General features: G+C 35.1%; 2 protein-coding genes across 3 annotated transcripts in view; one reads left to right on the forward strand and one right to left on the reverse strand.

The window, feature by feature from the left end:
• LOC115620194 (neural cell adhesion molecule 1) overlaps positions 1-9,193 on the forward strand; it is a 49,668-nt gene extending 40,475 nt beyond the window's left edge. For both annotated transcript variants that reach the window (XM_030513325.1, XM_030513326.1), the window contains 8 exons: positions 2,161-2,361; positions 2,484-2,605; positions 6,094-6,244; positions 6,892-6,989; positions 7,117-7,238; positions 7,571-7,751; positions 7,856-8,029; positions 8,315-9,193. In XM_030513325.1, coding sequence (XP_030369185.1) covers positions 2,161-2,361; positions 2,484-2,605; positions 6,094-6,244; positions 6,892-6,989; positions 7,117-7,238; positions 7,571-7,751; positions 7,856-8,029; positions 8,315-8,518 — 1,253 coding nt within the window. In that variant the 3' untranslated portion in view covers positions 8,519-9,193. The remainder of the gene's footprint in view (positions 1-2,160; positions 2,362-2,483; positions 2,606-6,093; positions 6,245-6,891; positions 6,990-7,116; positions 7,239-7,570; positions 7,752-7,855; positions 8,030-8,314) is intronic.
• Positions 9,194-16,029: 6,836 nt separating this feature from the next.
• On the reverse strand, positions 16,030-16,892 carry LOC115621188. Its single transcript, XM_030514764.1, has one exon. It carries the CDS (start codon positions 16,848-16,850, stop codon positions 16,359-16,361), a length of 492 nt encoding a protein of 163 aa, XP_030370624.1. The 5' UTR covers positions 16,851-16,892; the 3' UTR covers positions 16,030-16,358.

Below are 16,892 nucleotides of genomic sequence, written 5' to 3' on the forward strand. Positions count from 1 at the left end.
ATATGCTAATCCGCTTAGGCCAAATGTCAAATAACCTGAATGTTACGATTATAGCCAACGACAGGCACATTGACAGCCTTGGCAGCTTGTGGACACACACACACACATACACAAGCACACATACACAGAATATATTCAATGTAAATAAATTTACACGCACATTCGTACAAATAAACCGATTTGAAAATGGCTTTAATTGAAAATGTCCGATTTTTATAGCCTTCTCCGGAAAGCGCAGAGGTGTATTGTTTTCCCATAGAGAAGAATAGTTGACCCCATGATATAGATTTAATTAACATCAGCATTACGATGTCCGTCTGTTGAAATACTACCCGGAAGCAATTAATATAGTATGACCCAGCCATAGAAACTATATAATTTGAACAGACATTGCAGCCAAATTGCACATTATTGGACATTTGTGTATTGAACGTTTATCTTTAAGAACAATTTATTAAATTATCGATTAAACATTTAAAGGCTACATTTCACTATAATGAGCAGTCATATACATACTCCTATGTGAGTATTTATTCAGTTTTAAAAAGTTTTACACGTTTCTCTTAAATAATAAACCCATGTCCATCCCTATCAGTTTTTGTAGACAACGTCTGGGCGTTCCTTAATTAATGTGAGGTGTGCAGATGGGCTGCTGGATGAAGATTGTTATTTGTTTTCAAATATATTCGTCCTATTTTATTTGCTGTTTATTTATCTATTTATTCCGATTATTCGTATGCTTATTACAAGTATATTATAAGCCAATTCACAAGCCACTTTATTGCACTATTAATTAGTAATTGTATATTATAAGCCTAAGGTTGTTTTTTTTTATAACAGCCATACACATCGTGCAAACGAACATTTATAATATAAAGATATAAAAAACAAACCAATCGAAATGAGAAAAAGCCAGGCGCTGCCATCAGTGCACATAATTCCTTATACTTAGACGCAGTCATGCGAACACCAAGCTTTTCAATAATACATAATCGAAAGCAATAAAAAGATTATTGCTGCCGTTTTATTTGTGTATGCCAAGGCCCGATGTAACAAAAACAAGTTGATGTTCAGCAGATTGGTGATGGGACAGATTTGAAAAGGGCCAGCTCCTAATGTTGCATTTTTAGATACTTATTAGAAGAGAGTATGGGATTGTTGTTTTTAGCGTCAGAGATTGTATGACCCATAGAAAAGCATTGTCCGTTTTAAGAAATTTACTCCTTCAAGAGTTTTACAGAGAATGCGATGATAGAATGCGCGAAGGCTGGTTTTTTTGACAGACATAAGAGATATAATATCGTAATACGCATGTCCGAACAAACCATTCAAAAACACTATATCATATATGGACAAATTTTTATTTAATCATCCACAAACAAAGTTGTCGATGTAAGCATGACATCAGAGATATGTACAGAAATTAAAACGAGTACGTATATATATCTGATGCATCACCCCTAGAAGATTAATTGCCAAATACGTAAAAACTAATTTCTATTATATAGTATTGTATTGAAACAGTGGGAGATATAATTCGCAACATACTTGTATGACCATATTAAATACTCTATAAAATGTTCTATACACTTGATTCCATTTTTACACGGTCGATTGCTTCCAGAAAACAAAGATATTGATCATATGCGAAAATAGGTAATTGGTTCCTTATCTCTAAGTCCTATTAAAATCAGGAAAAAACAAGGATTTATGTTTATTTTTAACCGACTTCAAAAAGTAGGAGGTATTATTATTATTTGTTTGTTTTTATTGAATTATATATATAATGTGCAAAACGATCTAAATAAGAATGGTTTCTAGCTGTTTGTCAGCTGTCTGTGTGTTTATTTATTTATTTTGTGTTATTTTAAATCGTGCTAAATGGAATAATATCGTGTAACCATATATAAAATTTTAAATTTTCAAACCGTGTTAAATCAAAACCGTGCAAAAACAGAATTACCTGTATATACTATATAGTATTTCTTTAATTTTTTTGTAATTTTAAAGACCAAGAAATAAAAGTACACAAAAAGAAAGGTGTGTGCAAGTTTCCGATCTCCCTTGATTCTCGATTATGTAATTTGGGCATTACATGCCTAAAAAAGTTCTAAAGGTTAAATACTTAGCTATTTAATTTCTATTTTTTGTCCATTAAAGGCAATTTCGTCTTACTTTGGCGTCGCGGTGCAAATGTGCTCACTGCATCCAACATAATGGTGACCAGAGATGAGCGCATAAGACTGATAGAGGGCTACAACTTAGAGATATCTGACTTGGAGCCACAAGATGCCGGGGACTATGTTTGTCAAATCAGTGACAAAGTAAATCGTGATCAGGTCCACACAGTTGAAATATTGGGTAAGTATTTCTAGGGCCACTTATGTAATGTAGAGTGCCTATCAGACCTAAACAATGCATTCCATGAAAGACAAATATGCACAATACTAAAAGCTAAATAAATCATTTTCCATACCATATAGTACCGCCTAGTGTTCGTGCTATACCAACATCTGGTCAGTTACAAGCCCGGAAAGGTGGACCCATAACGCTGGAATGCAAAGGGTCTGGGAATCCGGTGCCATCCATCTACTGGACTAAAAAGGTATTTTTGACATTATTTTTGCTTTTAACGTAATAAATAATTTAAAGCCTCACATCCAAGCTAGCAGAGCTTTGTCTTGCAGGGTAGAAATCTGTCAATTCGTGTTGAAAAGTCAGCCCGAATGGATTTATGTATGTATGGATGTGTAGTATAGCTTTCAGTTTTGTTTACAAATCAACATCAAATGTCATCCTTCAAAGTTTTAAATAAACGAAAGCAACTAACCTTTTAATATCTACACACCAACGAGAGAAACAGTCAGTCTTAAGCAAGCATAAAACGAAATGATAAATTGTGCGATAAAAGCAGCCACAGGAATAAATTAATGGGGCCAGAGGAGGGGGAACCAATCTACAACTCACACATGTGACTGTAATGGAGGCAATTATGAATTCAACAAACACATAATTTTACGCATGAAGCAACAAAGGGATAACATATTTGCCAGCCATTTATAATTAGGGATTGTGTGGGGCTGTGGAGCAGCGAACGAGATGGCAGAAACACACACACACACACACATACATAAGTACATACTATATTTGGTTGGCTAAGGAAAGGAGGCCAAAACAATCTGAGCCAACAAACGAATTTTCGTTGACTTGGCTTGCAAATGTGCGATTGCCGAGTGGCTTCGAGTGTCATTTTAGTAATTTTAATTAACGCAAAAGCGTGAATTCTTTGCCATATTTAAATGGAAATATTGAATGCTAGAATTGTGTGTGAGCTCCTCACCTACACACAGACACAATGTAGCCACTTGAAAGGATATTTGAAAATCATTCGTGAATAGCCTCAATAATTTGCTAGACGGCATAACGCTCCAAAGCCCCGTCTAATAGAGATGTCGGCCACTCACTCTTGTCACGTTTCAGACAGATATATCGATTATTTGTTTCATGTTAAATTTTAGAAGACATATGCAAATGATTCTCTCATGAGAAATTACTGTGACAAGTGGCAGCCAATGCCGTGTAGTAAATATATGTAGCTCATAGTTATGTGAATTGGAAACATATACTATTGAGTAACTAGAATAGAAAGCAGAACAAAGATTCTTTTTGTTACTTAGATCGATTAGTGTTTATAAGTACTTGTATTACAAGCGAATTTGTATAATACCTCATTGTTATCATAACATATAAGTACTATTGAGTAAATAGAATAGAAAGCTAAACAAAGTTTGAACTTTCTTTTTGGTAAAGTCCTTAGATCGATTAGGGTTTATAAGTTTTACAAGTGAATTTGTTAAGGGAGACTTTTGGCTTAGTTAAATTTTAATAGAATGAAGCAAATCAAATAAAGTTATTCTTCTATTGCTAATGCCGTTTAGTTAATAACTCATAGTTATGAAAGCATATACTATTGCGAAAACAGAATAGAAATCTAAACAAAGATCTATTAATTTTTACACGTTGTACAAACGAATTTGTTTAGGGAGACTTTCAGCTTAGTCAAGAAAGGGACACAAATTAGTTGCAAATCTACTTGCAATTTATGTGAAAAGGTTTTTTTTTAGTAGAATGAAACAAATCAAATAAAGTTATTCTTCTATTCCTAATGCCGTTTAGTTAATAACTCATAGTTATGAAAGCATATACTATTGCGAAAACAGAATAGAAATCTAAACAAAGATCTATTAATTTTTACATGTTGTCCAAACGAATTTGTTTAGGGAGACTTTCAGCTTAGTGTAGAAAAGGACACAAATTAGTTGCAAATCTACTTGAAATTTATTTGAAAAGGCTTTTTTTAGTAGAATGAAACAAATCAAATAAAGTTATTCTTCTATTGCTAATGCCGTTTAGTTAATAACTCATAGTTATGAAAGCATATACTATTGAGAAAACAGCATAGAAATCTAAACAAAGATCTATTAATTTTTACATGTTGTCCAAACGAATTTGTTTAGGGAGACTTTCAGCTTAGTCTAGAAAAGGACACAAATTAGTTGCAAATCTACTTGAAATTTATTTGAAAAGGCTTTTAGTAACGATGCTCTCCTGATATTGTCCCGGCCAGAGCTCGTTATGTATACGAAGATGCACACTTTTTGTGGGGTAATTGCACAAGTTGGGCCAAAAATATTGGTCTGTGCACACCACTAAAATGCGATATATAGTACTTGTATTTGTGACTGTGCAATAAATTGCAGAGCGAGTGTGTAAAGTGCTCTCAGGTAGACAAATGCGGGATTGTCATCGAGCGCGCAATCAATGCAGGAATACTTGTACAAGAGAACTAAGACACAGCACAGGGTCGGCTCTGTCTTCAAATAAATGAGTGTGTGCGTACTATACTCGTATGTACTTGAATGTAATAGAATTTGTGTTCTCCTTTTTTGTGTGTATTGCTACAATCTGGCTCATTTGACACGCCGTTCGATTTATTTGCATACAGTAGTAGTTTCTTTTTCTTCGCAGCGGTTTCTTCATACATGGATGCTCGTCTACCTGCATTGCTTGAGCTCTCTATGCATCTACGACAAACTATACATATATATACGTATATATACATACATATGTATAGTATATACATACATATGTATGTATGTATGAATGTTTGTGAATTGCGGAACACACTGTCAAAATATGTGTCATTTTATTTCTATTAAATTCACTCTCAATGCTCTCAAAAGGCATCGTACCGCTTGCTTAAGCAGTTGTTGACATCACTTCCCCCCGGGGTTCCCCTCTGTTGATTTTCTGTGACGAAGTGGGTGCTCCACCAAAAGTTAACCTCTTACATTTGTAGCCCCAGAACGAACTTCCGCTTCTGCTCCAGCACCAGAGCATTTTCTGAGCTGGATGCTTATATAATTTTTTGTTTGTTTCAAAGTTGCTCTGCTTTTCCTTCTGCCCGAACAGTGTGTGTTTGTCTCGTCTTTTGACATTTCATGCTGCCAGGACGAATATGTAAAAATATCTCAGCCTGAGTACGCACCAAATGCACATGAGTGGAAACATGTTGAAAATGTATTTGAAATAAATTGGTTAATTAACAGTCTTTAATAATAAATATAACAAATGAAAACCTTGAAAGCATTAGGATTGTTCACATTTTTTTCTAGAAATTGTCTGCTGGACATAGGAATTCATAACGTCTATATGCTTTGTATAGTTTGAACTCAAAGCGTCCATTACAAATTATATATCGCTTTGATATATGTTTGATTCCACCGACTCCTTTATTTTTATTTTATTTTTTACTTTTTTTTAATTTTATTTTTTATTTAATTTTTTATTTAATCAGTTTACGTTAGTCATTATATATTTATTCTCCCACTTTTAAATTAAATTTTAATTTCAAATTTATTTTATTTTGCAATAAATATTATAACTATTGTATCTGTTTTTCTAATTTTTATGTTATTTGATTTTATTTATATTTTTTATGATTATTGTACTTTAGAGAGTACCTTAGTAAGTTACTATAGTTCTATACGAGTAAGATTTACGACGAACTCTTCTTCTTTCTCCTCATTGCAGAGTGGTGCTGGAAAATCATCTGCTCGCATCGGCGATGGACCTATTCTGTCTCTCGATAAATTGGAGCGCCAACAGGCGGGCGTCTATCAGTGTACGGCTGACAACGGCGTAGGCGATCCTGTGACCGTCGATATGCGTCTGGACGTTCTATGTGAGTAGTGCACCAAGACTATGAAAATGAGTGCAAAGCGATATTATGTAAATGAATCTTAGAGCTGTACAAGTATATTAATTATTCAGTTATATACAAGTATCAAGCTAAAAAATAGTTAAGCTATGAGAGAAATTTCGATCCGCCTCAATTGGTTCCGCCAATAATATTTCGCACAGTGTTGCGCGACATCCGCATACATCTCGCCCGCTGCCTCAGGCTGCTCATCCTCCTTTGGGACATGCTCTGCGTCCTCTTCTGCTCCATTGACACAGTGCAGGCACTCAAGGCTATTTTCGTGTCGAAGGCGGTGGATTTACGCACGAAGAAATCCGTGCCATCTGAGTGGCTGCGTCAGGTGGAAGTTTATAGGTTCATGATTTGTGCGTACTCAGGAACCAGGCTGGGCGTCCGCCTTCCTGCTGTCCAGCCTGGCCTTCGCTAAAGCTACACGAAATGGAAGTCTTGATATACTGCTTCGTTTCCTGCTAAGTACTTTGGGGCATATTGGCGCACACTGGAACATAGTCAGTCTTATACTAAACATTCCATTCATTTAAAGCTCTTAGATAAGAGCCCGCTATACTTTAGATTGTTTGTATATTTAATTATAAGAATTGACAATAGCCAGATGCTTATGTTTACAGATCCGCCAGACATACAAGTTGAGAAATCATGGATACACTCGGGCGAAGGATTCGAAGCTAAGCTCGTCTGCATCGTTTACGCTGATCCAGTTGCCACGGTTTGTAACCTTTCGATATCCACATACAATGTCTTTTCACCAATCATTTTGTGTTAAAATAATAATTTTTAATGAGTTAAAAACTGTATTATTTATAAACCTTCTTTATTGCATTTAAATGTTCTAGATTTCCTGGTACCAGAACTCATTCCCCATCCAAACGACAGATAGACGCATAATGTCAACAAGGAACAATCGACATACTTTAACCATTCGCCACATCCAGCAGGAAGATTTCGGCAATTACAGGTAAGTCAATCCTTTCTTTTAAAAAACAACATTCCTACGTCGCTAGCTATCATCAGTTAGTAACTCTCTTCCATTTGCATTAACTCGCCGTCCATACTATAACTTCAGTTCAAATCTACCACCAGAAGAATTGTTACTTCCTCGTAGAATATAAAATTTAAAATTAAAACTTTCTCAATTATTATCTTGCGAAAACTGCATTTGTATTTAAGTATATTATAGCTGTATGTGAGTTTAAATTAGAGGGGGCGGTCGAAAATAGAAATGAATTATGGAATATTTCACATCATCTATGATTAATGTAAAATAAAATTACATTCATTCTTAAACAGCTGTGTCGCTGATAACTCATTGGGACGATCTCGTAAGTATATGGAGCTTTCCGGTCGACCCGGACCAGCTGAATTCTATTCACCCAAATGGGGCCGCTCGTCCGATAGCTACAATCTGACTTGGAAAATCGATAGCTATCCACCGTTGGAGGAAGTGCGTCTTCTCTATCGTCGAGTGCTGGTAAGTAGCGGCCACGGGGACATTTATTCGCGAGTGACAAATTACAAAGAAACAGGGATATCTAAACCAATTGTACGCTCCTTCTTATCATTATTATTATACAGATGAACGACACTTTTCAACAGCCGGGTAGATGGCACGATTTTATTCTTACACCCGAACACCGTCCAGCCACGGAGCCACTAACACACATAATGTCATACACTATTAAGAACCTGCATCCCGGAGCTTACTACGAAGCGATTGTGCAGGCCAAGAATCGATACGGCTGGAATGAGGTAAATGAGATTTCTTTAAAGAGAGATTCCTAGTTTAGTGAATATGAAGAAAAAGCTTGTCAGTCGAGGCACATTCATGAATTAATAGCCGGATTCCAACAACGGAATCCATTTGTGGATGAAACCGGTTTGGTGTTATTTCGATCAATCTTGTTACCGATCATGGGAACTCAATTCATTTGAAATCATTTCTTGAGAATCAGGCTATTAGTTCGGTTGGATGCTGTTTAAGTCAACACACAAAGAAGCTACGAAGTGCTCTGTTTCTTTGTTTTTCTGATCCAGGTCAGCGATATATTTCAATTCATAGTCGCTAGCAGCAGCATTGATATTGCCCCCGAAGATGCCGAGGTGGTGGCCAGTTCCAAATCCCGCAGCAACAGTGGTGCCATCAACGACCTTCACAGCGCCCTGTTTCACTTCCTGCTGCTCATTGTCGTCGCTTTAAATAACTGTCGACGAGAGAGGCTGCGATTGGGCTTAGGATAAGCGTTCACTTCCACCTAAAAAATAAACTGTGAACTAAGTGGTGGTATACTTGATCGATTCCTTCCCCTTCCCTGCGAATAATATAGGAGCGAAGCGGTTGGCAAACGTTATTATAAACCATGGAACCATTCTGTAAAGTTTTTAGATTTATTTAAATTTTCACTTAACATATTTTTTACAACTACCTACCTACTATTCATTAAGCTATTTTTGTTTTCTTTATTTTTTTAGTTTACTACAGCAAACTAAATATAAATATGAAATCTGTTTGCATATGATTTTCTTCAAAATACTCGTCAACATAGAGAAAATATGAAATGAATTATGTCTGTACATAATATTTTTAGTATTGATCAGCAATTGAATTGAAATCTAGCACCGCATATATTAGTAACTTAAAAACTCAATCTACGAGTAGGTCATGTACATAACTATGTATTAGATGTTGAACCGTGAAATTAATTTTGCTTTATCAGACAGTATGTATTCTAAGTAATTAAAGTTTAATATTTAGGTGTGATTTTTATTGTGAATGAGTTTTGTTTTTATTTATTATTTAAAGCAAACTTACATCTTAGGCAACGTAATGTAAACTAAATTATAAGCCCAAAATATTGTACCACCAAATCGAGAAAATTAAGATTAAGTTGATAAAAAAAAAACAGAGCAAGCTAATTGTAAAATTTTGAACTTTATAAGGGAAAAATAAAAAAAAGGATACATATTTACATATATCAGCAATATTTGTAAATACTTACATACTAATAATGTTAGAGCCAGGCACTTATCCAACTTACGATCTGCATACTGCGGCTAAGTTCAATTCGATATGATCGTATTTTGTACGCATGAGTTCAAAATTCTGGTCTCATGCCTAGTCAGCACACCAAAGATTTAAAACTCTATCGACTCCTCTACAAGTGTATTTTCGAGGAAGATGGATTCTACGTAAGCCATGTACAAACACATTTAGTTACTCGATGGAGAGATGTTCTACTCCCGACTAAAACTCATTATGAATATCTGTTCCAATCCGACTATGCGAAATAAGTCAGTTTTATCGACTGTTTCGAGTATCCTTGCAATGCATTTTTTCGGATCGATTGTATTAGATATATGCCCCCTTTCCCACTTAGAACCGAGAAATAGGACATTAAAGCGTTGATAACAAATACATTGATGTAAGTGGTTGGGTACGGCCTATTATAATGAGCAATACAATGTTATAGAAACATTTAGCACATAAACAGAAGATACGTGTCTAAAATATACATATAGTACGAGTACATACTAATCATAACCAAACTAGCAGTACACAGCAAAGAGTAACACTAATTAAGTATAACGAAAGTATTCAAATGAGATCATTTAGTTCCATGAACTTAAAATCAGCCAACAAGATATGGCAGCTTATACAAAACCAAAATGACTTATTTGCTAACATGTACGTATTTGATGCAAAAATTATGTTTAATGATGGTATGGTTAATGCGCAGAAAATACTAATATGAAGCCCAGAACAGTTCGAATACCAAATAAAGCATAAGACGCGAAATTAAAATAATCATGTTGTTTTATTTTAAAATATCATTGAATTGTCACCGAGACTTTTGTCAGCTTTTATCCTGCCAAGGTTCTTACATTGGGTTAAGCTGGAGAGAATATTGAACACTCTTTGTAAATGGTTGGAAAGGAGAAAAAGGCTGTCCCACAAGTAAAACACAAACGAGCTCCCCACTGTCGTTCTACACATCCATTTTACTCGATCGTGTGCTTAAGACTAACTCTCGCTGCTTACAGACAACTCTTTTGCAGTTCACACCAGTGTTGCCAACTCTTCAGAAGGAAAATAAAACGGAAAATCGACGGAAAGAAGAGTGAAATAAAACTAAAAAAAAAATGTACAAAATTTGCTTGGAAAAATAAATTGAAAAATGTTTTTTATCAAAAATCAAATGGTGAACATTATAAATGATATTTGCGCAATTTGTTCTGTGTGGTCGTATGCGTCTTCAAAAAAAGTAGTGCAAAAGTTACTCAAGAGGTGAATCTTCGATATTGCTGTATCCTGAGAAAATAGGCTCCGATAGCTTCACGGGCCAGCAACAAACTAAATTTTGTTTTTTTGCTTAAACGCGCCCATAGAACGTGTGCTTATGGGTGACCCTAACATACCTGCATAAAGCTGGTTTAAGCTAGCGCTGTTATGGAAACGTATTAATAAAAAATAATTATAAAGCTGTCATGTTTCCACTTTTTTTTAACAGAAATCTTGTCAAAATTACAAAAACCGCAAAACAGCTATATGTATTTTTAAAAGGCTAGAATTCCCGCTTCCCTTATTTCGATTCTTTTCCCGTAAATAGATTTGACTGGAAAAAAGCCAAATTGGCAACACTGCACATTTGCAATATTATTCGAGAGAGAATTTACCTTTAGCTTAGTAGGAGAACGGGTCAATTAGCATACTGCAATAATGTACTACTTAAAAAAAAAAAAAAACAAATTAAAATAAATTAATATACCGAATCGAGAAACGTACTCCATTATCATAAACATAAATTTCATTTTCAATTTGGTTACAGCTGTAGTAAAACTTAATATTTTCACCATTTTATGCAACAATACGACTCTCTCGTTTTAATGCAAACGTTAAAGCACAAAGCCGACGCTCATCGCATGAGTTGTCAAAGCTAGACCAAGGGAATAAAAACTAGTTGCAAAGTTCACAGTGCAGCAAATAATTTAAAATTAATTAGTAGAAATATATCTTCATCCGGGCTGTACTTTTTGAATTCATGGCAGCCAAATGCAAGCTGCCAAGAATAAACTTTGCACAAAGAGTGATAAAAACTGCACGCTAAAAGTTCTGCAAATTGAATTATAATTAATATTGCAGGAATTGGCAAATCGCGCACTCGCATGAATTGGTTTTGGCCTTCTGAATCATATCTGTATCCAATACCGCATCAACCACAAAATTGAATCTAATAACAGTCAAAATTGTTGGCATTGTAGTTCTCTGCCGGTGTACAGATGGCTGGCAAGCAGGCGTCAAGCTAAAACTTTTATAATTAAAATTTCGCTGCTCGGTTGTTTCACCCAAAAAAAAACCAAAAACAAAAAAGGGAGCGAACTGAAAAACTATATGAAAGGAAAAACTTTGCTGGCCAAGTGGGAATTAAATTAATTTTCAACTGATTTGATTTGCGCGAACTTCGCAAGAAGTTATTATGGCAGTATATTGTGCATAAAATAAAGTTGAAATAATTTACATTAGCAGTTCATGTCAACAGAATATTTTGACTTTACGCACATAAAAAAAAGAACCCATTTTGTTATTCAAAAGCCATCATAACGAAAAGCAATGCCAATGCCTTTTAAATTTAAAGGCTTATTGAAAGGCAGTGTTATCCCGGTTATTGAATATTTAACTAAAAACAGTAAACATAACAAACTGTTTCTCCGTACATCCTCCTATCCGCTTGTATTCTTCACCTCCCTTTTCAGCCTTCTTTTTTCATGCGCAGAGCAAGTTTATTAAAAATTGTATGCAGCTTCCATGTCTATTTCGATATTGTAATAAAATTTGCTCCACTCTGACCCGAATTGTTATTAAAATGCCTAGGAATGCCTAGGACAACAGTGTTTATTTTAATTCAAAGCTTGTAGCAGGAAATGAATGCATGTAGGGTACTCAACAGTCGGGCTAGAACGACTTTAATTACCTATACGTATAACTTATATATAAATGAATTTAAAAACTATTTTTGTGCACGTTAAGCTGCTCTACTGTGCAAATTTTTTATCTGAGTGTTGAAGTTTATGAAATTTTAAATTAAATTGATATTTAAGATTTCAATTAATCCGCAATATTTTCACCTTTAATGGGAAACAAATCTCTATAGTAGCGGCAAAAATGGGAAATGTGAGGATTGCAAATTATATAAAGTAAATTCGTTGGACTTTGCAAGAATACAAGTTGGGGAAAGCGGGTTCAGGTACGCTCGTTCTTCATTTTTATAAGTTTTCGATTGTTCTGCCAAAACATATTACCGAACTCTAAATTCAAGCAGCGCAGCTGGCAGAGAATTTGCATTTTTCTCAACTGGTTAACGGAAAGTGTGTACAAAACAAAAAGCGAAAATTGTCTGGGAGCAAGTTAAAATTATAATGCAGCAACAACAAAACTTAACAGCACCATCACACACAAGAGGACAAAGACTAAACACGACAAAGTTCAAGCAGAACAAAAGTTTATCTCGTACTTTGTTTGCATACAAAACGCCATCCAGCCAGCCAGCCAGGACACCAAGTGCTGGTGAGAGGCTGACGAAACTCCTTTTTCAACGCAACACAAAGAGATATGGGTGGCAGCCTTAACCTGTGCATATAGAACAAAGGTTCGTGCTAAGTATTGAGTATAACCAAGATGGGACAAATGATTTTCTTTCAACATTATGTACACACTTGTACATATGTATGTATGTGTAGTCCATGTAAGACCAGGAACTTCCTATAAATTCAAACCAACGGAAACTAACTGCATATACAAATGTTATTCTTGACAATTAGAGACTGGCCCCAATACATTCTTAAACGTAAATATTACTTTAAATCTTGTTCCTGAATGTCTAGTTCTGGATGATATTCATCCAAACAGTGTTCCCTTTGTTCAAGCAAAACGCAATTACAATGTTTCCATTTAGCTTTGGAACGTTTCTGTGGAAATAGAACTGGAACACAATTTAAATCTGGAAAAGCATACTTTCGGAGCTTGTTTCTGCAGCTCCTTTTATAAGTATTAGTGTTAAGATAAGACTAAGAAGCAGTTGAAGTACAAATATTTAAATACTACAAACATATTTTTGGAACCGAAACATAAATAAAAATCAGATATACTCCCATTTCCAGAGGAGGAAAACTTTTCCGTTTTACCTTTTCGCAAAACACAACAAATTTGTGAACAAGCAATCAACTTTTTTTCTGTTGATACATGTTCGGTTAACAAATTCCAAACAATTTGTAATCCGATCACCTTAAATTATGTATAAGTCAACAGACTAGGATAACAACTTGCTTTAAATGATTTAGATTTTACATAACAAATAAATACGATATATGTGAGTTGTCTAATATAAATTCATCATTCAAATTATTGCTTACGAGTTCTAGTTATAATGAATTTTGCCAGCTACAGCGATTCTGTTTCTTCACACATCAAGACTACAAAAGTTCTCAATTTAGGAATTCGAACATTAAAGACACAAATATTTGGGTTATTGACAACGTTCTTCCTTGGTCTTAGGTAAAAGTTTTTAAAAGTTATTGCGTTACTGAAGTAATTGTTTTTGTTTGACAAAGAAGGAAAACTGATTTTGGTTATCGTACAAGTAGAAGTGGGGAAAAACAAACGGCATAATTTTTGAAAAAGTAATTTTAAAAAATTAAAACCTAATAAAATAATTTTTCATTTGGCTTGGTTTAGGTCCTGTCCTGGCCTATTACAATACCTTTTCACTGTCAAGGGTTCTCTTATACCCCTTCTTTACAGTTGAAGAATATACGAGTAGCATAGAAGTTCATTTAAATTTTAAGCGGATTTTTGTTTGCAATTCGCTCAAAATCAGACAACTTGAAAATATTGAATTTAATATTGAAAAGCCCTGAAAATAGTGAAGAAGGTCATCACGTCAAAAGCTAATTATGATTGAGGATTATGCACACGCTTACACAATGAAAAGTGTACATAAAAGTTACAGGTAATGGTTTGGTTTGGCACGCAACAGCCAACACGAAAACGAATGCTATCCGAGTCCCCTGACAAATAGGTACGGCAAGCACAATTATTCATATTTAAATTAACATTTCCCGATGACGATAATTCTTTCGAGGCAAACTACGCTACAACAGACCAACAAGTAGTAAGCAAAGCCTAAACCTATGTTACAAGAACTCCCCATTCCGAAGCACATACACGTTCATACTCGTATCCTTGTAGTACACAGGTCAAGACACACGCAAAGTTTTGAAAAATGATTTCTATGCGACGCGAAATAACCACCGAGCATAAAAATGGAGAAATGGAATGAAAATTAATCAAATTAGCATCTTGTAAAAATAACAAAACATTACGAACTTTATGGCAATAATTTGTAATGTAAGCTACTAGGCTCCTTTTGGATGACGGCAGTTACGAGCGGCAGGTATGCCAAAAATTCAAATCTCATGAGTCTGAGAAAGTCAGTGCAGGAAACAGCAGCAAAATAATACCAAGCGAGCAATGCCTCCCGAAACAATAGCATAATTATTCAAGAAGAAAAAGAGGATGCATTTGAGTTATTATTTGAATTCTAATGTATGCTGAGGCGAACCCCAATTTACACAAACAACCTACAGTTGAAAAGTCAGTCTTAGAGAGAAAGTCTTCTCTGAAAGGTTTTTAGAAAAAAAATATATTATTCTTCAATACAATTAGCTAGTTCAAGAGAGGTATAGTATATAACTAGAATTAATAATTTTTTGCGCATTTCAAATGTTGATTGTATGGATTTATTAGTGTTCTTTCCGGATTGATTATCAATTTTTATTTATTTAATTTACAAACAAATATATAATTAATGTTGTGTAGATGTCCAACTGATTACGTTTTGCACACTTACTATTCTATAAAAACTGTTCTCTTTAACCATCTCTGGGGAAATCTCTGACAGCCAGGTTGAAAATTTCATGTTTCTCATTGTTCTCCTTTAGTAATCTAATCAGATATTAATTATATTTTTGTTTTCTTCTTGTTAAAACTAACTATATCCAGACGACTATATTTTTCTGTGAATCGGGGCATAAAATTCGTTGAATGTGTCGGAGACGTTATTATACATTATTGTCATAGGCGTAGATAGGATTTAATCCAAGGGGGGACCTTTATTTTTTTGTCCGATTGTTTACCATCAAATTATTTGCCCTTCAAAAACACATTAAAAATATGAACAAAAAGGGAAACATTCAAATTCAAAAAAATTCAAATCTGTTCATCTAAAGATTTCGAATGCAATAAAATAAAAGAAAACTTGCTAAAACAATAAGAAGATTTGTAATCGTGGATCTAATATAAAGTTGGTCCCGTGCTACATCGAGAGTGTGAAATTTAATACTTGTAATTTGAAATGTTGTTTTTTTCACATAAATGATAAATTTTTATATAGTATATACATACATACTTTAAAATTGCAAAGCTGCCTGCTTTGTACCCCCTCGCTAAGGCTATGGTTATTGTTTAATTATTTTTTAGATTATTGAATTGTGCTTTGTAATCTATGTCCACATAAATCGAAATTAAATAAATAAAATAAATTAGCATCCCCCACACACATGTACTTCATCGTACATTTACTTAATATATTCGATTTATTTGAGCAGCTACGAAACAGCAATGTTTTGCAATTTCAGATATAGTTGAAGGTATTCTTATCTCGCTCACTCGGAATCGTGCAATCAAACATAACTGAACGTGTTTACTTACATATTAATTTCATGTGAATATTATTCGATAATTTGCAATGCCCGGGGCTTTTAATGTTTACTGTTCACAAGCAGTGTCGGTTGTGTATGTTTGTTTGTTGTTTCAAGTTAGCTGGTCAGGGCTTTAGGGTGTGTCTGACACTTTGAGTGTTAGAAGAAGGAAAACAATAATACAAGTATTACATCAACGAGTATACATATGTTAGTATAGTTTGTCAAGAAGACCACTAGTCCACTAGTCTGCTCTTATTTAATTGTTGCACAATTCCAAATTTATATTACATATGTACATAGAAATATAGTAAATTTTCTATTTTCATTACCACACCTCACGGCAGCGTCCCCGAAAATCGGGCAGGAAGCCCGGCTGACATGGAAAGTCGATCATCGCTATTTCCATAATGGTCGTCTCTGTGGAAGATCCCGATGCCGTCTTGTAAACAGAAGACGCCCGTTCCTCCTCATATTCGGCCAGCACTTGGGCCTCGTCCAGCTCCACACAGTCAGTGGGCTTGCCACGCACCTTCACATTGTTGGGGCACTCAGTCTGCTTCACGCAGTACTTGACACAAGGTCGTGGGTTTGGCAGCTGCGTCAGCTTCTTCTTGCACACAAAGGTGGCGGTACAGCCCGCTTGCAGGCTGGGCACATTGTTGTTGATGAAGAATGGTCGACTTGGCTTTGCCGTTGTCGTGGTCGTAGTGGTTGTTGTTGTCGTTGTTGCCTCCAGATGTAGCAAGCGTTTGAGCAGACCCCCGTGCGCAACGCTAAGCAACACCAGCGCCACAAGTAGCACGAGCAAAGATTTCATTCCTAATGTTTTCACGGATGGCGCTTTTCAGCAAATGAGCTG

Source organism: Scaptodrosophila lebanonensis, unplaced genomic scaffold (assembly GCF_003285725.1).
Source record: "Scaptodrosophila lebanonensis strain 11010-0011.00,11010-0021.00 unplaced genomic scaffold, SlebRS2 tig00000024-arrow-pilon, whole genome shotgun sequence".
In the NCBI taxonomy this organism is placed as follows: Eukaryota; Metazoa; Arthropoda; class Insecta; order Diptera; family Drosophilidae; genus Scaptodrosophila; species Scaptodrosophila lebanonensis.